The 21,979-nt window shown below is 42.0% G+C and overlaps 1 protein-coding gene across 1 annotated transcript; it reads left to right on the top strand.

The window, feature by feature from the left end:
* The first annotated feature begins 5,563 nt into the window (after nucleotides 1-5,563).
* Nucleotides 5,564-21,624, top strand: enpp5 (ectonucleotide pyrophosphatase/phosphodiesterase 5). The gene is made up of 4 exons (XM_007903279.2): nucleotides 5,564-5,623; nucleotides 14,448-15,348; nucleotides 18,007-18,186; nucleotides 20,182-21,624. The coding sequence occupies exons 2-4, from the start codon at nucleotides 14,505-14,507 to the stop codon at nucleotides 20,589-20,591; spliced, it is 1,434 nt and encodes a 477-aa protein (XP_007901470.1). The 5' UTR covers nucleotides 5,564-5,623; nucleotides 14,448-14,504; the 3' UTR covers nucleotides 20,592-21,624.
* The last annotated feature ends 355 nt before the right edge of the window (nucleotides 21,625-21,979 follow it).

Below are 21,979 nucleotides of genomic sequence, written 5' to 3'. Positions count from 1 at the left end.
AACACAATTTATATTTGTTTTGAAAATAAGTTATTCCTTTCAGCATTATGCTTCAAAAATATGATTTGATTGTTGGTTGTTCTCAATTATCTAAACCCTAACCAGGTGACAAGTTTAAACAAGGCAGAAATTGCAACATCCTTGAACAAAACTGTTTACACAAAAAGCAAATTTATGGAAGAATGAAAACTGATTTAAAAAAACAACTTGATGAATCCATGAGAGAGAAGGGAATAGAGGGGTAGGGAGAGGGGATTAGTAGGTGTGGAGACTCATGTAGAGAATAAAAATCAGGGTAAACAAGTTGGGCCAAGTGGCCTGATTCCATGCTGTAGCGTTCTATGTAATTTCTTTTGTCCATAAGTTTGATTTTCAATGAAAGTCACATCCTAGTTAGAGGATCTTTATCCAAATACCTTTTTGTACTTTTAAAACATAATTTATCTGACGACATAACAGTATAAGATATATTTACACAATTAAAGTGCTCATTATTGTTAGAACATTTATAATTTTGTTACGAAATGGTGCTAAATTCTGAGCTGCATGTCGGTGGTGCTGTCCTTCAAATGAAACGTTAAACTAAGGTCCCGATTGCTTGTTCAGGTGATGCTGAAGATCCCTTGGCAAAAAGAAAGGGGAGATAATCCCAGGGTTCTGGTCCATTATCCTCCAGCTAAAATTGGTTATTTACTTCATGGTTGTTTGCAGGACATTGCTGTGCACAAACTGACTGCTGCATTCACCTAAAATACATAGTCACTACACTTTAATATCATGTGAAGGTACTTTGAGAGATTAAAAGACTTAATAAAGCCCAGTATGAAACATAAGGATTATTATTAAATCCCATTGCTATCTTTTTGCAATCTGATAAAATTATCACATAAAACTCACATTAATATAAATTAGATTGATGCTTTAGTAAAATAAAAATTGTGATTGTATAATATAAAAAGAACATTTCAAAAACTGCAATATCAGTATTGTTGCCAAGCTACTTTAGATCAGAGAAATCAAATTGAAAAGATGTGACTGCTGGAAATCTGAAATAAAAATGAACAGAACAATTATTAATTTATCATGTAATTGTCTCTAAATAAAACAGTTTAAAGCTGACACTACAGAGTATTGCTGAGGGGAGCACTGCATTGTTGGAGGTGCCGTTCTTCAGGTGAAATGTTAAACTGAGGCCTTGCTGCCTGGTGGCATATCCATATTGTAAATATTTTTGGGTTCCCAATAATAGATTTGCATTTTTTTGGTCAACCTGGTATCTTAGTTGAAACACATCAACGTGGTTAAGAGTATCCAAACCACACTGCCAGTTCCACATATGCACGTCAACTTATGGAAATTTGCTTGTCTGGAATGCATACTCTCCTAGAGGAATTCACTCTGCTTAAGTAATTCCAGAAAGTATTTGCCATAGATTGGTGAGTCAAGGCTTGGGGACCTGAGTATGCACTGAGTATTGCTGGAGTTGAACCAGGCAAAACCACGTAGCTTGCAATTGAAAGAACTGTCCGGCAAGCTTCCTAGCAACACCCTACCCATTTGGGCTTTGGGTTGCAGAGACAACGGGAAGCAGATGGAAAGAATCCCTGCCCCCAATCTGCCCTTCCAAGTCCTGCCAAAGAGCCAGGCTGTTTGATCTGTCATCAGCAGTACCTTGGAGTAATATGACCCACGTGGCACGATAATCAGACCTGATATTCTGTGACCTGATATTCTGTTGCCATATACGTGACCCTCTATAACCCCCTACCCTTCAGGAGTATAGGAAGTTAGTTCAAACTCCTGTAGACTACAGCACCTGACAATAACTCGACCATGTGTCAGTTTGTAGTACTCACACCTGTGCCAGAGGATTGTGGGTTGCAGCTCCACATCACGATTTTCAGCTCATAGTAAGAGTAACACTTCAATGCAGTGCTCGGTGAGCACTGCGTTGTCGACCAGACCTCGGGTTAGAACCTCATCCAAAGCAATTCCCATTTTTTTTTGTAAAGTGTAGTAACTAGGTATTTGTAGGGTTCGAGTGGTCCACAATTTATATCCAGCAAAGCCCCAGAAATGGCCATGAAATGAATGATTATTTTTTGGAATTGTTGGCCAGGGAGAAACTCCCCTTTTTAAGTAATGCTTGGGATCTTTAGATGAGGTTTTAACTCAAAGTCCGGTCTGTCTTTTCATGTGGACTTCAAAGATCCCAAGCATTACTCAAAAAGAGAAGAGTTTCACTTGGTGTCGGGCCAAAAATTAATTTCATGGCTGTTTGTGGAGCTTTGCTGGGTGTAAATTGTATGTCACATTAACACTACAAATACCTAGTTACTACACTTTACAAAAAAAAACTGAATTGCTCTGAGACGTTTTGACATTATAAAACATTATATCAGATACAAGGATTCTTTTCACAATACAATACAATATTACATTTGTAAAGGGCCTTTCATGTCGGTGGGACGTTCCAAGGCAGTTGAACAGTCAGGGATCAGCTTCATGATTAAGATTTCCATGGCAATATAGGGAATTTTTATTCTGTATTATAAAAGCCTTTTTGTGCTCATATTTAAAATAAGCACTTCAAAACAGTCACATCCACAATAACTATAAATGCATTTTGGAAGGTATAATCGTGCTCTTCGCTACATCACAAGCCTTTATTCATTAATCAACAATAACAGGTGTAAAAGGCATTTCAGCAAGGACTTTATCGATGTGTATAAGATGCTAAATGGAAGAGAAACTAAACTCAGAACAATATTTAAGATATGCCATGTCAGCAGGTCAAGGGGCACATGAAATAATAGTACCTTTGCCCCAGTCCATCTAATTCAAAACTCATGCTCTAGTCCCATTCCACTTGTAATCTTCAATATTAAAACTACTGAATTTACTGGGAATCTCACATCATGCTGGAGTGATAATCAACTTAGAAATAGATCATTTTATTTCAGTTATCTCAATCTGCAGATGAAATGTTTCTCAATCACGAGCAAACTTAAATGTTTATCTAATGGCAAAGACTTGATGGCAATTATTGTGAGCCTCCCTCAAGACTATTTTTAAAGATTTCTCATTGGGCTTTGGGGTAACAGAGCACTGTTGCAGAGATGGTGACCCCTTGTGGATATGAGCCATGCAACATCACTAACTGATACAGTGTAACTCCTTCAAGTAATAACATTAAATGTGTTTTTTAGTCAGTTTGTACGATAGTGGTTAAAAAAATAATAGTTTTAAATAGGTCTTGGATATTTAATTGAAATTTCAATGTGAAGTATAAAAATGCCAGCAATCTTATGTGACATGGATATTAACCTAATCACATTGTGCCAAAATCTATATCCTGACCTTTCTAAAAATAAATGCACTTCTATAACACAATATGCTGGAAGTGAGGTTAGCTGTCTGTGCGCTACTGTGTGGTCAGTAAAATAAGTTAACAATAGTCCCATTCCAGTTTTGAAGTGTAAACATCCTGCAATTCTTTCTTTTGAGCTTTGATTACAATTTCTTCGCTTGGCTCTCACTATTATTGTGGTGTGACAAAAGACAAAAAAAAACACGATTTTTACTGCCCACAGAATTTCTCTGAAATGAACACCACACATCAACGTGGAGTAGACGCATTCAAAGTGAGAGCTAATTTGAACTAGTGACTAACTAGTGACTATCCTCTGGGGAGGTGGGGATTTGTTTGTGGTTGAATTGACCCCTGTGCCTGACAATGGAATATCAGAATTGTTGGTGGCACAAACTGAATCCAGGCAGGTCTGCCGTACTCCAGAACTCTGTTGAGGATGGACAGCTAGCCTGACTTGTTGACAAGACTTGTGAGGAGCAAATCAGTCATTGGGGTCCTGGGATTCTTCCCGGTCTAACCATGCAAGCCAAAGGATGATCCAAACTAGATAAGCTGTGAGAAGCTTACCAGTGCTCTGCAATAAAGGTGTAGAAAGCCTTGGATCTTGCCAACCTTTGCTTAAATTCTACAGCAATAGGCAAGCAAGGAATGTCCCTTCAGAGAAAGAGTATATGCTCCATACCAGACCAATGGATACCATAAATACAGGGCAACCCTAATATAATGTGGTAATCTGGGTCAATAAGATCAGACCCCTCCATTGAAATGAAGCATGAAAAATGGCAGCAATGCAATTCATGAGGTTGTTGCTGATGTAATTTCATACGTGCCTCACATATAAGCTGTGCACAAGAGATATGCCTGATGACACTCCAATTAAATATCAACAAGATCAATGCCCTCCTACTTGACTCCCATCGGTGCCTCCTTAGCTTAGGAGCTGACAGCATCACTATTCATGGATACACTCTACACCTCCCCGAGCCAGTAGGAACCTTAGTATCTTATTAGACCCTCAACTGTCCTATGAACCCTAGATCCGTGCCAAGACCCGTTCTGCCTTCCCCCACCTCTTCAACATTGCCCGCCTCCACCACCACCTCTCTCAGGCTGCCGACATCCTCATCCACGCTTTCATTACAAACAGGCTTGACTAAGCCAACTCCCTGCTCGGCGGACTTCCGACTCTTCTCTCTGTAAAATGGAGATTATTCAGATTTTTGCAGCTCATGTCTTCTCCCATACTACGCTCCATGAGCCGATCACCCCCACCCTCGCTCAGCTTGACTGGCTTTCCATCCCTCAGCGGATCGCGTTCCAGATCCTCAACCTCACTTTTAAAGCCCTCGGCAGGGTCTCGCTCCTGCCTACCTCTGTGACCTACTGAAACTTTACCAACCTGACCGCTCCCTCCGCTCAGCGGGCACTGGCCTGCGCTGTGTCCCCTGCCCTGCCTTGCCCTGCCCTGCCTTGCCCTGCCCGCTCCACCATCGGCAGTCGGACCTTCAGCTTCTCTGCCCCCACCCTGTGGAACTCCATCCCACATTCCCTTCACCTCGCTCCCTCCCTCGCCTCCTTGTCGGCACGTCTCAAAACCCTCCTCTTCGGCCGCCCTCCCTCCCTCCCTCCTGCCCTCCCGCCCTCCCTCCCTCCCTCCTGCCCTCCCCGATCCCGACCTCCCAGCCTCGGGTCCAAATCCCTGACCGTGGGAATGTCCTCCCGACGCGAAAGGCGCCATACAAATATAATATTGTATTGTATTGACGAGGAAGAAATACCCGCGGAGGGGGGAAGCCACAGAGAGAGACGCTCACTGGTTACCCACTGAACCCTGGTGGGGCTGCTCTCACTGTCGGGAGTTGGCAGAAATAGAGTTTGTAGCCCAAAGTCCACCAGACACGAGCCCAAAAGTAGCCCAATCTTACGCGTCGCCTCCTCCGGGCAGCAGAGGGGCCCAGGGCTCAGGGAACCAAACCCGCCCAATCCGTCACTGCACTGCTTGGAGAGTCACACGCATGCGCGCCGGAAGTGCGCGAGTCGGTCAGCCGTGTTTGCGCACGCGCTGAACTCCGTCCCTTTTATTCACCCGCCGTTGGCATTAAGTGCGCGCGCAGCGCCGCTGCCTAGCAACAGTGGAGCCGGCGGTCACAGAGCGTGCGGCCGTCAGCCAACCAATGAGCGAGCGGGTCAGGGAGGGGGAGAGGAGGCCGGAGACAGTGTCCGTGACACAGCGATAGCGACAGACAGGTGGTGAGTGTCTCCAACTCCACACACCGCACTGCTCATTATATACACTGTCTCCAGCACCTCCCGACTGTCTGATACATACTGTTTATATATATATATATATATACACTGTGCATATACACTGTATAATATATACTGTTTATATATACACTGTATATACACCGTATAATATACTGTTTATATATACACTGTATGTACACTGTATAATATATACTGTTTATATATACACTGTGCATATACTGTTCATAATATATATCGTTTATAATATATACTGTTTATATACACTGTTTATAATATATGGTTTATATATTGTTTATATATTGTTTATAATATATACTGTTTATATACACTGTTTATAATATACACTTTATAATATACACTGTTTATACTACACTGTTTATAACATATACTGTTTATATACACTGTTTATAATATATACTGTCTACAATATATTGTTTATAATATACGGTGTGTATACTGTTTATATATATTGTTTACAATATATACTGTTTATAATATATACCGTTTTTAATATATACTGTTTATGATATGTACTGTTTATAATATATATTGTTTATATACACACTGTTTATAATACATTGTTTGTATATACTATTTATAATATATACTTTTTATATGTACTGTTTATATATACTGTTTATATATGCTGTTTATAATATATACTGTATATACACTGTCTTTAACACCTAGATACTGTCTAATATACTGTTAATAATATATGGTTTGGCTCAACACCCAAACCCTCCCCCCTCTGCATCTCTCCCGCTCTGTCCTCCTCTCTCTCCGTCCCTCTCGTCTTCTATCCCCACTTGACCCTCCCACAACCTCCCTCTGCTCCAGCCTGGGAATCCTCCGCCGGGCTCACCGTGGCACTCGGCGTTGGCTGTCCAGCAGCAGCCACACCGACTGCCCCATTCCCCACCACACTCGCCAGCCACCCCGGACACAGACCCGGGGAGCCAACCTCTCCTCCCTTATCCCCATTCCCCCCACCCCTGCCTCACAACCTGGACCCCCCTCCCCTCCCACACACCCTTCTGTCAACCGCTCCCTCCACATCGGACTGCAAAATGTCCGCTCCCTCTGTAACAAGGCCCTGGTCATCAACGATCTCATCCTTGATGAGAACGTTGATATCATGGCCTTAACAGAAACCTGGCTCACCCCAGGCGACACCTTCCCCCTCACGGAGGCCACACCACCCGGCTACACCTCCCACCACATCCCCCGCCCCAACCGCCGTGGCGGTGGTGTTGCCCTTATCTCAAGGACACCACTTGCCCTATCCCCCTACTCCTCTGGCTCTTTCCCCTCTTTTGAGCACCTCACCCTCTCCCACCCCTCCTTCCTCTCCCTTAAAATCCTCCTCCTCTACCGGCCCCCTAAAACCTCTCCCACCTTCATCTCTGATATTTCAACACTCCTCACATCTCTCTGCCTCTGCTCTGATCGCCTCATCATCCTGGGCGACTTTAACCTGCACTTCACCCCCTCCTGCTCCATCTCCTCAGATTTCTCTTCCCTGCTCTCCTCACTCAACCTCTCCCTCCACATCAACTCCCCCACTCACAGTCACGGCCACCCACTCGATTTGGTGATCACCCGGGGCCTCAGTGTCTCGGATGTCACTATTACCGACAAGGCCATCTCCGACCACCACTTCATCTCCTTCACCACCTCCACCCCCCTCCCCACCTCCACCAGACCCACCACCATCTTCTACCGCCCTTGGAAGAAGTTACCCCCACAATCCCTAACCGATGCCTTGGAGTCCTCTGAACTCCTCTCCCTCTGGCCTTCAACCCTCACTGACCCCTCTTCTCCTCTCACCCTCCTCCACAACACCCTCTCCTCCACACTCGATACTCTTGCCCCCATCACCTCCCGTACTGTCTCCTACTCCCGCTCCTCCCCCTGGTTCACCACCCACCTCCGCTCACTGAAGAGCCAGGTGCGGGCCGCTGAACGCACCTGTCAAATCTGGCCTAACGGTCCACCGACAAATCTGGCTGGACCTCCTCAAAATTTACCGCTCCACTCTAGCCTCGGCCAAGTCGTCCTTCTACTCCAGGATAATCCTGGAGGCGAAGAACAACCCCAGGCTACTGTTTTCCACCACATCCCGACTCCTCCGTCCCCCCCGCCACCCCGCGCAGGTCATCTCCTCCAACCTTCACTGCGAGGAGATGCTGGATTTCCTTGAATCCAAAATCAAGGGAATTCGCTCCGCGGTCACTTCCCCTCCAACATCCACCCACCACCCACCCCTTCCCTCCCACACTCCGACTCCTACCCATCCTCCCCTACACACTTTCGTACCCGTTTCCCCACCCTCTGTCACCAAACTCATCCTATCCCTGAAACCCACCACCTGCTCCCTTGACCCCATCCCCACTCCACTCCTTATCTCCCAGCTCCACCTCCTTGCCCCACATATCACAGATATCATCAACCTGTCCCTCTCCTCTGGCTCTGTCCCCATTCCATTAAAAACTGCCACCATCACGCCCACCTTGAAAAAACCCTCCCTTGATGCGTCGCAGCTATCAAGCTACCGGCCCATCTCCAACCTCCCCTTCCTGTCCAAGGTTCTGGAACGAGTTGTCGCCTCCCAGCTGCGCTCTTTCCTCTCCACCCATTCCTTATTCGAACCCCCTTCAGTCGGGTTTCCGTGCTGCCCATAGCACAGAAACTGCCCTGGTCAAGGTCACCAATGACATCCTGACCATCTGTGACCAGGGCTCCCTCTGTCTCCTCGTCCTCCTCGACCTATCGGCAGCATTCGATACGGTCGACCACACTATCCTCCTCCACCGCTTGTCCTCCCACCTCAACCTTCAAGGCCCTGTCCTTGAGTGGTTGAGTTCGTACCTCTCCCACCGTCTTCACTTTGTTTCCACGAATGGTTTTTCCTCCACCCCCCACACTGTCTCGTGCGGTGTCCCTCAGGGCTCTGTCCTCGGTCCCCTCCTCTTCACCCTCTATATGCTCCCCCTTGGTGACATCATCTGCAGACATGGAGTTAACAACAACAACAACAACAACAAGATTCCATTTATAAAGCGCCTTTCACGTCAGGAGGACGTCCCAAGGCGCTGCACAGTTGGGTCGTGACCCGAGCAGGGGGAAATGGTCAGGGTGAGGGGAGGGAAGGGAGGGAGCGAGGAGGGGGAAGAGAGTCGAGAGGGGAGCTGATGGCTCGGTCAAAGAGAAAGGTTTTGAGACCGGCCTTGAAGGAGGAAAGGGAGGAAGCAAGGCGAAGGCACTGGGGGATGGAGTTCCAGAGCCTAGGGGCTGAGAGGCTGAAGGCCCGACCACCGATGGTAGGGCGATTGGGGCGGGGGACGTGGAGCAGACCGGAGCCGGAGGAACGGAGGGTACGGGCAGGTAGGTAGGGGGATAGTAGGTTGGAGAGGTAGGAGGGAGCAAGGCCGTGAATGGCCTTGTAGGTGAGGATGAGTTAACTTCCACATGTATGCGGATGACACCCAACTCTACCTTTCCTCCTCTACCCTCAACTCCACGACCACCGATGTCCTGACAGCCGCCTGTCCGACATCGAGTCCTGGACGAGAGATAACTTTCTTCAGCTCAACGTGCGAAAAACCGAGGCCCTCCTGATTGGCTCACGTCAGCGCCTCCGCACCTCAGGCGCCGACACCATCAGCATCCAAGGCTGCACTCTCCACCTCTCAAAGCCATCAGGAACCTCGGCGTTCTGTTCGACCCTGAGCTGTCCTTTCTCCCTCACATCCGCGCCACAACTGGCACCGCCTTCCATCACCTCCGGAATATCGCCAGACTACGGCACTACCTCACCCCTCACGCTGCTGAAACTCTGGTCCACGCCTTTATCACCTCAAGGCTGGACTATGGGAACTCTCTCCTCGTCGGCCTTCCCGCCACCTCTCTCCACAAGCTGCAGGTCATTCAGAACTCTGCAGCTCGTGTCCTGTCCCGCACCAGGCTTCGCGACCACATCACTCCCACCCTCGCTCGCCTCCACTGGCTCCCCATCCCCCAGAGGATCGAATTCAAGATCCTCATCCTTACCTACAAGGCCATTCACGGCCTTGCTCCCTCCTACCTCTCCGACCTACTATCCTCCTACCTACCTGCCCGTACCCTCCGTTCCTCTGGCTCCGGTCTGCTCCACATCCCCCGCCCCAACCGCCCTACCATTGGTGGTCGGGCCTTCAGCCTCTCAGCCCCGAGGCTCTGGAACTCCATACCCCAGTGCCTTCGCCGCCTCCTCCCTTTCCTCCTTCAAGGCCGGTCTCAAGACCTTTCTCTTTGACCGAGCCTTCAGCTCCCCTCTCGACTCTCTACCCCCTCCTCGCTCCCTCCCTTCCCTCCCCTCACCATTTCCCCCCAATGCTCGGGTCCTGAACCAACTGTACAGCGCCTTGGGACGTCCTCCCGACGTGAAAGGCGCTCTATAAATGGAATCTTGTTGTTGTTGTCAAAAAGACGTGAAAAATACTATATCAAAATGCAAGGATTTATTTATTATAATGTGTACTGTCTATAATAACAACAAATTACATTTATATAGCGCCTTTCATGTTGCGAGGATGTCCAAAGGTCCTGGTCAATGAGGGTTTTTCACCCGAGCTGCGGGTTGGAAAGATTACAAATGACAGGCGTTGTAAGGAAGCAAGGGAGGGCGTGAGGCAGAGGGGCTCTGGGATGCAGTTCGAGAAGGTAGGGGCAGAAAGCCCGACTGCTGATAGTGGATCAGACAGTGCAGGGACGTGGAGTAGGGCAAGAAACGCGGAGCAAGCCAATGTCTGCAGAATGGAAGGAGTAGACAGGTTGGGGTTTTAATAGGTCGCAGAGGTGTGGTGGAAAAAGACTGTGGAGGGTTTTAAAGGCGATGACAAGGATCTTGAACTCGAGCCTCTGAAGGATGGGGATTCAGTGAAGCCGGGCATTGATGGGGGTAATCAGCTCATGGTTCAGTGCGGGACAGGACACGAGCTGCAGAGTTTAGAATAACTGCATCTTGTGGAGGGAAGATTTGGGAAGCCCGGCGAGCTGGGAGTTAGCGTACTCAAGCCTGGATGTAATGAAAGCATGGATGAAGGTTTTAGCCGCCAGATGGTAGAGATAGTGGCAGAGAACGGGCAATGTTGGTAAGACAGAATGGGTAATGGCACGAATGTGGGATTTAAAGGACAATTGAGGGTCGAACAACAACAATAATAATAATCCTTGCATTTGATATAGCGCCTTATCACATCTTTTAGATGTCTCAAAGTGCTTCACAGAAAATACTGTAAAGTGAATTAACTGTATGTTTTGTGGGCGAAACACGAGAGCAAATTGCGCACACCAGTCTCCCACAAACCGTCGTGGATTGAGTGAGCAAATTAATATTTTTTATTTAGATTTTTTGTGAAAGGATTATTACCCTCGGAAAAGTGATCTGCGATCGACTAACACCCAGGTTTCTACTTACTGCTATGTAAACAGAGGCATGTGGAGTAAGGAAACTTGTCCAATGTTTCGCCCTGCTGGGGAATTGAACCCAGGCAAGCGAGAGACCTGTGTTCAATTCCAGGCAGAGGGCGAAACCTTGGGCAAGTTTCCTTACTCCACACAGAGCCTAATAATAATCCCTCCAAAACCAAAAACAATAATAAATTGGTCATTTTCAATCTACGACTGTTTGTGGGACATTGCTGTGCGCAATTGGCTGCCGCGTTCGCCCACAAATATACAGTCAATTCACTTTACAGTGTGTTCTGTGGAGTGCTTTGGGACGTCCTCCCGACGTGAAAAGCGCTGTATCAAATGCAAGGATTATTATTATTATTATTATAATGTAGATGTATATTATATACAACTCTTTAACCCTGAGATACTGTCTATAATACATATTGTCTAACATATACTGTCTACTGTCTATGATATGGACATATACTGTTGATGATATAGATGTATACTGACTGATGCATATTGGCTCTAACACCTAGTTACTGACTTATGTATGTATATATATACATTACAAATAGTATATAATGTAAACAACATCTACATTATTATAGCCAGTATCTATATATTAAGCGCTTCACAAAATATAGTTGAAAGTGAATTGACTGTACATTTTGTGGGCGAAACGTGGCAGTCAATAGCGCACACCAGCGTCCCACAAACAGCGTGGATTGAGTAAGCAAATTATTATTATTATATTTATATAAATATTAAATAATAGTATTTATGTTATAAACAATATAAGAACCTAAGACATATTTATATCTATTATCTATAACATATTGTTGAAAATATGTACTATTTAAAATAGATATACTACTATATATAATAGATATATACTTTGTCACATACATCCTGGAAAATAAAAACCTAAATGGGGTAGAGGAGCAAAGGGATCTAGGGGTACACACACACAATTGACTAAAAGTGGCAACGCAAGTTAATAAGGCCATAAAAAAAAGGCAAACCAGGCACTGGGATTCATTTCTAGAGGGATAGAAATGAAAAGCAGGGAAGTTATGATAAACTGCTATAGACCCTTGGTTGGACCACACTTAGTACTGTGTGCAGTTCTGGTGCCCACATTATAGAAGGGATGTAGAGGCACTGGAGAGAGTGCAAAGGAGATTCACAAGGATGATCCCAGAACTGAGAGGTTATACCTATCAGGAAAGGCTGAACATACTTGGACTCTTTTCTCTTGAAAATAGGAGGGTAAGGGGTGACCTGATAGAGGTCTTTAAAATGATGAAAGGTTTTGATAGGGTGGACATAGGGAAGATGTTTCCACTTGTGGGGGAGACCAAAACCAGGGGCCATCTTTCAATCCATTGCATCTGACAGTGCTTAACAAAGTCGAGGTTGAATGCCAAGCAAGGGGGCAGAAACCATAGGCATGGTCAAAGATTTAAGGAAGATAGAGGGAGCAAAGGAGGTCCAAAGTCAGGTTCATAGTAGCTGAAGGCTGAGGCACGGGATTGGTGCAGGTGAGGATGTGGGTAGCAGAGTGTTCGATTTGCTGGAGTTTGTGGATTGTGGAACAAGAAAGACAGGAGAGGAGTGAGTTTGAAACGTCTTTGTAGGAGGTAGCAAAGCCCAGCAGCATTTGATGTGAGAATGGGGTATATGAGGGCAATGTGATGAAGGTTAAGCAAAGCAATCTTCCTTTCTGTAAGGTTGAACTAGATGGCAAGGTTGCACCCAAGTTCAGTAAGTTTGGGAGAGAGGCTACCGTATTTGACTAGAAAATATAGTCATTACACTATAATAATAATTTCTGTGAAGTTATATATATTCATATAAACTGTGAGAGCAATTAGTTCCTCAACTTGATAAGGAGGTATATGCATAGACTTCTTAAATAATAATAATAATAATCCTTGCATTTGATATAGCGCTTTTCACGTCTTCTTGACGTCTCAAAGCGCTTCACAGAATATACTGTAAGGTGAATTGACTGTATATTTGTGGGCGAACGCGGCAGCCAATTGCGCACAGCAATGTCCCACAAACAGTCGTAGATTGAAAATGACCAATTTATTATTGTTTTTGGTTTTGGAGGGATTATTATTAGGCGTGTGGAGTAAGGAAACTTGCCCAAGGTTTCGCCCTCTGCCTGGAATTGAACTCAGGTCTCTCGCTTGCAAAGCGAGTGCTCTAACCACTGAGCTACAGGACTTTACATATAATGTGTGTATATTATATATAATATAGTCTATGTCTAAATATATGTATCTGTATATGTGTCTGTGCATCAAAAAAGCTATATTATGGAGTCTGTAGCTCAGTGGTTAGAGCACTCGCCTTGCAAGCGAGACACCTGGGTTCAATTCCAGGCAGGGAGAAACCTTGGGCAAGTTTCCTTACTCAACACGCGTTATAATAATCCCTCAAAAAAAAATTTGTCACTTCAATCCACGACTGTTTGTGGGACACTGCTGTGCGCAATTGGCTGCCGCCTTTCGCCCACAAATATACGGTCAATTCACTTTACAGCATATTCTGTGAAGCGCTTTGAGATGTCTAGAAGACGTGAAATGCAAGGATTATTATTATTATTATACAGTATATAATCTGTCTTTGTCTATTTATAAATATATCCAGCTAATTGTATATCAGTCTGTGTGCGTGTGTGTATACATAGATGTATATAGATGTATATGATTTTGGCCGTGTTCAGACCTGAGGACTTTTCTCTTCACCCTTCCTATGTTCATCTCCCTTTTCTCTCCAGCTCGGAATCAAACTATGTGATTGTTAAGTGCTCCAAGATGCTTCCCCGCATCAAATAAGTTATATAAATGCAAGTTTTTTTTGTTTTTATTGGTAAATTCAACATTCTTTATCCATACCCGCATATCTTCAGTGTGTGTACTACATACCTTAACCATGAGAGGACTTGCTTTGTGTTGCTATTATTGCTTGCTTTGATGGACATTATTGCATGCACATATCCAGCACATACAAAATAACGTATCGCTGCACATAGCTGGAAATATTATTTTTTGTATTCCTTAAATGTTCATAAATAGAAAGACAGACAGAGAGACAAGACAGTCAATCAATCAATCAATCAATGCATTTGATATAGGGCCTTATCACGACTTTGAGACATCTCAAAGCACTTCACAGAATATATTGTAGAGTGAATTGACTATATTTTGTGGGTGAAACGCACAATATAAACAATATAAAACCAATTCTTTAACCATAACTTCTATTGGGATATGGTATCTTTTAATTTTGTCCTACAAAATTTGGCTTTTTTTTCCCCCTTAGTCAAATGTAATATTATTTTCTTATGTTGCAGCTGGTGTGGTGGATCCTTACATGTTTGTGTTCTAATACATGACGGAAAAGAAAACAAATGCCAGCCATGGTGGCTCACATCTACCAGATTTGCCTTTGGCAGTTTTTGCTCTGTTTCACTCTCACCAAGGTTGTATCCATCCAATTAGACCAACCAAGGGTCCTGCTAGTCTCTTTTGATGGATTTCGCTGGGATTACATCTATAGAGTTCCAACACCACACTTTAAATATATTATGGAAAATGGTATTCATGTAAAACGAGTCACTGATGTTTTTATTACAAAAACCTTTCCCAACCACTATTCTCTTGTGACTGGTTTGTATGCGGAGAGCCATGGTATTGTATCTAATGAAATGTATGATCCAGATTTAAATATATCCTTCTCCATGGATAAAAGTAATGCATTAAACCCTGTGTGGTGGGAGGAAGCATACCCACTTTGGATAACAAACCAGATTCAAGGTCATAAAAGTGGAGCTGCAATGTGGCCAGGTACAGATGTCCAAATACATGGCATCTTCCCAACTCATTATATGCCCTATAACATCTCAGTTTCTTTTGAAGATCGAGTGGCACGATTGATTGACTGGTTCACAGGAAAAGATCCAGTTAATTTTGGCGTCCTATACTGGGAAGAGCCTGATATCTCAGGCCATAATTTAGGACCTGATAGCGTTCTGATGAACGACATCATTGCAGATATTGATCTGAAGCTTGGTTACCTTATAACACAACTTCAGAAAGCAGGACTGTGGGAAACACTAAACATAATAGTTACAAGTGACCATGGGATGGCACAGTGTTCGAAAGACAGGATCATCGAGTTAGACCGCTATGTTAATAATGAGCTGTATACATGGATTGACTTCTCACCAGTCTCTGCAATTTTACCAAAACCAGGTAAGGAGGCAATTTCTATGGTATGCTTTTGTCAAGCACAAATTGTGCTAGGAAAAATGTAGTTTAAAAAATTATGTAATATGGAATGTAAGTGATTTGGCCAATACTACTAATACCTTACGTACATGTGTTTTGTAATAACAAAGAAGGAATTAAGGTAATTAGACAACGTTCAATTCTAAGCATATGCATATCATATTGTGTACATAAATTGCTATTATAATTGATGCATTATAGGAATATTTGGACCCATCAGATTTTGAATAGATTATCCTTGATATTTTACCATACTCTTCATGTTCTTTTTCTTTTAATATCTTCTGTCAAGTCACCTCCAGGCCTTCTCCAATTAGTGAACTGTTGCAAAGGTCATTCTGGGGGTGGCTTTTCTTCCAATTATTTTGTTCCTTCCTATGGGAAGTGTCTGCTTTGTTTGGTGCCCCTTCTATAACAACATAGTTGAGAGAGGATTTAAATTAGATTGGTGGGTGTCTCTCTTTTACTGTCCAGTTTCAATTTATAGACTGCCCTCAGAAGCCGTTTGCCTCTAATGGGACTTCCTTTTCTAACTCCATGTAAAAAGACTGCGGATTGGACAATAGAAAACTGGGATACATTAAGCAGTCTCTTCCTTGAAGTGAAAATATTAATAATCTCTCATTCTATATTGTATTTCCATTATAATTCTTTAATTCTACAGAATAAATTCCCTCCAAACCAAAAAGAAATACACAAGAATAATAGTAATTATTCACAAAAAAATCAACTTTATGAATGTACTACTACTAATAATAATCCTTGCATTTGATGTAGTGCTTTTCACGTCTTTTAGACGTCTCAAAGCACTTCACAGAATATACTGTAAAGTGATTGACTGTATATTTTTGGGTGAAACGCAGCAGCCAATTGCGCACAACTGTGTCCCACAGTCATGGGTTGGAGTGACCAATTTATTATTGTTGTTTCTTTTCTTGAGAGATTATTATCAGGCGTATGAGTAAGGAAACTTGCCCGAGGTTCCGCTCTGCGGGGAATCAAACCAGGTCTCTCGCTTGCGAGGCGAGTGCTCTAACCAATGAGCTACAGGACTCCATGTAGTTTTAAAATGTCACAATCTCTTTCTCTCTAGAGATTTGCTTCCTTCGGTATTCATCTTTTCTTTCTATTTCTTCTTGTTTGCTCCAGCAATTAAGCCTCTGTATCAGATGATTTCACAGGCTACTATACACATCAAGTGATAACCTGAAACTAGTTTCCATTCATTTCGAAAAGGGGGACCAGGATTTGAAGCCTCTAGGGGAGATGGTCTGTTTACAATAAACAGCATAAATAACATACATTTTGCTTAATTGAAATATCTGAAATCCCAGACAAAACTTTGTAATGACAGTCTGCTGTCTTCCCTCCTTAAGTTTTTGAATGAAATTTTTAAAATTGTCACTGTGGTGATCAAGCCTGTAGCCCACTGGTCTGCGTAGCCTTTATCACAAGCCATATATTAAGGAACATGTATAATGTTAATACATTTAAGTAGAGTTTTCTACATTTATAATCCAATAAGGGAAAATAACTTTTAATCTTGCACCAACCGCTTGTGGATTTACCTATCAAGTACTATTATGCTGGCCATTACATATGAACCATTTGATTCTTTTAAAATGGATAGAATCATGATTGTTTTCTCCACGTATGGGAATTTACTTGCCAGGATTTTACTTTTCACTAATGCTTTCCAGTGGGTCAGCTCTGTATCAAGCTTTATATAAAAAATGACCAAGTGATGCAGTAAAATGTGTTTTCAACTCAAAGCTGGATTTCAAATTTGCTTATGCTTATCCTTTAATGAATATGGTTTTCAACTGTCCTGTATAGCAATGTATACTTCAGAAATTTAATATTACAGCTGTTGGAAAGATGGCTTGTGTATTCTCTTACATGACATGTTTGAATCTTCACTAACTGTGAAACTACATAATAGTAACTTTCATTCATATAGTACTTTACACATTAAAAACAAATTATCTTGAAGCACTTTACAAAATATAATTGATTTAAAAATGAAACGAATGTTTTATATAGGCAAATGTTACAGCTAATCTGTGCCAGAAATATCCCATAAACAATGAGATGAGCCGTTTACTTTGAAATTTGAGGTAAAATTTTATAAATCAAACTCTTTTAACATGATTCCAATTATGAATATAATTGTGACTATATTTCTATTATGAATATAATTAGACATTTTCTCCTGCAGCTGGCTGTAGTTTTTTAATTCAACAAAATTATTTCAGGCCTCAAATGCTTTGTTTAGGGTAGTTTGATTTGATGAAAACAATTAAACTTTGTTCAAACCAGGTAATGCTACAAATTGTGATTTAGCGGTGCTTAACTATTTAAAACTGTTATGATGGAACCACAAGGCATGTCAAGATATGTTTAGTGTAGTATTTTACCAAATGGAAGCCTGAAATATTTTTGTTGCATTAAAGGGATAGGAAAGCCTAGTAGGAGCAATTTCTGTTCAGTGTTTTTTTATTTAAAATGCTTTCTCTTGTTACAATATTTAGTTTTGAACTGAAATATGCAAGTGTCATACTAATTGTGTGCAAGGAAGTATTTTTTCAGTGCTGTTATGGTCACCATTTTGTTTGATTGCAGACCGATACAATGATGTATACAATGCTTTAATAAATGCTCATCCGAATATGACTGTTTACAAAAAAGAAGAAATTCCAGATCGCTTTCACTACAAACATAACAACAGAATTCAGCCAATCATAGCAGTGGCAGATGAAGGCTGGACTATCGACCAGAATATATCATCTGGAATTTTTTTATGTAAGTTTTTTTTAATATCTTACTGGTAATATTGACACATGTAGGTCAGAAGATTGTTGAGTAAAGTCCCATTTTGGGACTTTGGCTCATAGTCCAGACTGTCACTGTGCTACAGACCTGAGCGAGAGCTGCAATGTCAGAGGTTGTGTCCTACTGATGTGACAATAACCGAGATTGCATTTTTGCAGTTTGCAAAATCTTGCCGTCTGAAAATCAGCTACAGTGTTATTCTACTATTCCCTTTAAAAAGCTTTTGCAATATTTTTACATATGTGCAGCATTGAATACAAGGATTGTTATTTATAATAATAATCTGGATTTTGATATAGCGCTTTTTAAGGGTTTGTCGGAAGGACTTGTCAAAGCACTTCGCAGGAATTATTGTAAAGTGACTGCGTTTTGTAGGTGAATACGGAAGCCAATTTATGCACAGCAATGTTTTATAAACAGCCATGAAGTGAATGGTCAATTTTATCTGAGGGATTGTTGGCCAAGACACCAGGTGAAACTCCTTCTCTTTTCGCATAGTGCCATGAGATCTTTAAAGTCCACTTGACTTGGTTTAATATCCCACCTGATGGATGGTATCTCCAACAATCCAATGCTCCCTCATCATTGTACTGGAGGGTCATCCTAGACTGTGAGTTCTTAAGAATGTGTAGAAATCGGTTGAACTGAATGGACACCTTCACAAAGGATATTGTCTCAAGGCACTCAAACCCACAACCTTCTAACTTGGAGGTGAGAGCACTACTATCTGAGCCAGACCTTAATTCTTAAGGGCATTGTAAGAATATTTTATGAACTGCGCTCAAGTGTTTTTTATCAATTGTCAGCAAAGGACACATGAAGAAATGCTTCTCTGGAATGTTCAGTGATATTCTCATTAAACTACAGTTATTCTGCTGATGTTAGCAATTACTTACATTGCGACATAGCAGCGTGCATGGAGTCCTGGACACGATCTGTTCCTTTCGTTTCATTGTTAGAAACTAGATTAAAATTAACATTTTTATTTGCAGCATTCTCTGCAACAATTTTCATGGTCACAGTTGTTATTTGTTTAGCAATGTTAATGTAGACATCAGAAAACAATTGGCTTGAGGCCAATTTGATAATAAATGAATGGATAACATTTTCATACTGTTTTTAAATCTAGTTTGGACATTGATTACAAATTTATTTTGCAGATTTGTATCACATAATTTTAAATAGCTTTTATAAAGATTTACAAAGAATGTGCACCACAGAAACAGTCCATTCAGTTCAACCAATCTCTACCAGTGTTTATACTCCAATGAGTATCCACCACTTACTCCCTTCTGTACTCTTCTTTTGTGGGACATTGCTGTGCGCAAACTGGCTGTCGCATTTTGCCCACAAATTGCAGTCAATCCACTTTACAGTATATCCTATGAAGCACTTTGAGGCGTCTCAATGATGTGATTAAGTGCTATATCAAATGCAAGGATTATTATTCCCCTCTCCCTCATGTAGAATGTGAAGGTCTAGCTTCCTCTTAAATTCACCTATACTATCATATCGTTTTGAATATACTGCTTCAGGCTGCAAGTTCCTCAATCTCAATACCCTCTGTGTGAAGTAGTTGCTCCTAAATTGCCTTTTAGGTCCTTGGTTACAGGCTTCCCAACAAGTGGGAACAGCCTATTTATGCTAAAATTATCAAACCCTTTCATAATTTTAAACACTTTGATTAAGTCCCCTCTTGTACAGCTCTTCGCTAGCGAGAAAAGGACTAACCTATACAATCTATCCTTATTGCATGACAGTTCTGGTATTATCCTAGTAAACCTACGCTGTACTCTTTCCATCGCTGCTATTTTCTTCTTGGAGTTGCACTGACTTTTTACAGTATAATACATTACAATGTTTAAAGATCTTGTAAGAACTATTTCTGAAATGTACTTTAGCTTTGAGTTCTCCTATGAAGTAGTATTTTGTTTTTTGCTGCTTAACTTCTCTCTCTTTCCTTAGTGGGTAACCATGGATATGATAACACCTTGCAGAGCATGCATCCAATATTTGTAGCCCATGGTCCTGCTTTCAAGAAGAACTTCACCAAGGAAGCCATAAGAAGTGTTGACATATATCCTTTAATCTGCCATATTTTGGGACTTGATCCAATGCCAAATAATGGTTCGTTTAAAAATGTCCAAGAGCTGTTAACTGCTGTAAAACTGGGTAAAACTGAAAAAACAGATTTGGAGAATGTGTCACATTTTGAAATAAATACTGGAGGTTCATATGCATGGCTAGGTATCCTCCTAGGTAGTGTGTTGGTTGTTGGATTTCTAATTGTGTTTGTACTTATGATGACAAAAAGCCAGATGTCTATCCTACATATTCACCATGGTGAGATGGCTCAGCCTTTGCTACCGACTTAATCTGTGTGTGTGGAACTATTCTTCACTGTCGAACCTTATTTATCTATGTACCATTTGTTAGGTGCCTTTTATTTGAAAATAACATTGCCAAGTTGGGCAATTGCAGCTGTCTTGATTAATGCGAGTGCAGAGTTGTATTTTTTGAAAATTTGTTTGCCGTTGTGACTTTTAAACAATGCTATTTTAGTTGGCTACTGTGCTATGGTAGATCAGATCTGCTAACTAATGAAATGAGCAGTGGAGGAAAAGTGTTTAATACAAGATGAAAAATTAATGCAGAATTCTGATTGGAAGTATTTCAAATCATTCTGCAGAAGTTTTATTTGACGACATTTGTTGAAATATTACAACAACAAACCACAATGTCTTGCATTTATATAGCGCCTTTTATGCAGATAGCGTCTCGGGGTGCTTACATTATAATAATCTTAGAAATTCACAACATAATCATCAGGTTGTATCATAATGCATTTATACCAGACAATTTTGTAATGTGATTGTCAGCAATCTCACCCTTTAACATTCAAAAGCTATCTGAGGTTTGGAGATGTTGTATTCAAATAGCTATAAGTAAAATGGTAGTGAACAGCAACAACTTGCATTTATATAGCGCCGTTTACGCAGGATAGCATCCCAGAATTCTTGCTGAAATGCTTCTCTGAAAGCAGTAAAGAAATGGTGGGGGGTGGGGTTTTAGGGAGAGGACAAGAAAGGATAAGGAAATGGTGAGATTAAGGAAATGGGTGCTGTTTGCAGTTTTAGATTTTCAAAGACCGCAGCCTTGAACTGGAGGTCTGTCTCTCCATTTGTGTGATTTTCTTTTGATAAGATGTATTTTCACAGAAATACTTAAGAAAAAGAATCTGTGATGGTATTATTGTATTTTTATTTATCATTATTTTATCACAGATTTATTAAAAATCCTAGTTATAGGGAGGTGGAGGGAGAATTAACTGAATAGCGCCAGATATAGCAACATTTGTTGAGTCCTGCAGCTCAGTGGTTAGAGCACTCGCCTCGCAAGCGAGAGACCTGGGTTCGATTCCCAGCAGAGCGAGATGTTGGGTAAGTTTCCTTACTCCACACGCCGCTGTTTACCTAGCAGTAAGTAGGAACCTGGTTGTTAGTCAATTGGTGGATCGCTTTTCTGGGGATAATAATTGCTCAAATAAAAAAAAAATAATTTGGTCACTCAATCCACAACTGTTTGTGGGACACTGCTGTGCGCCATTGGCTGCCGCGTTTTGCCCACATATATACAATGAATTCACTTTGCAGTATATTCTGTGTAGCGCTTTGAGATGCCTAGAATACATGAAAAGCGCTGTACCAAATGCAAGGATTATTATTATTTATAAATGGTACAGATGTGAGAGAGTAGTTTGAAG

This window comes from Callorhinchus milii, unplaced genomic scaffold, assembly GCF_018977255.1.
Source record: "Callorhinchus milii isolate IMCB2004 unplaced genomic scaffold, IMCB_Cmil_1.0 Scaffold3, whole genome shotgun sequence".
NCBI lineage: Eukaryota > Metazoa > Chordata > Chondrichthyes > Chimaeriformes > Callorhinchidae > Callorhinchus > Callorhinchus milii.
Note: the sequence above shows the minus strand (reverse complement) of the source record. Positions and strands in the feature narration are given on the sequence as shown.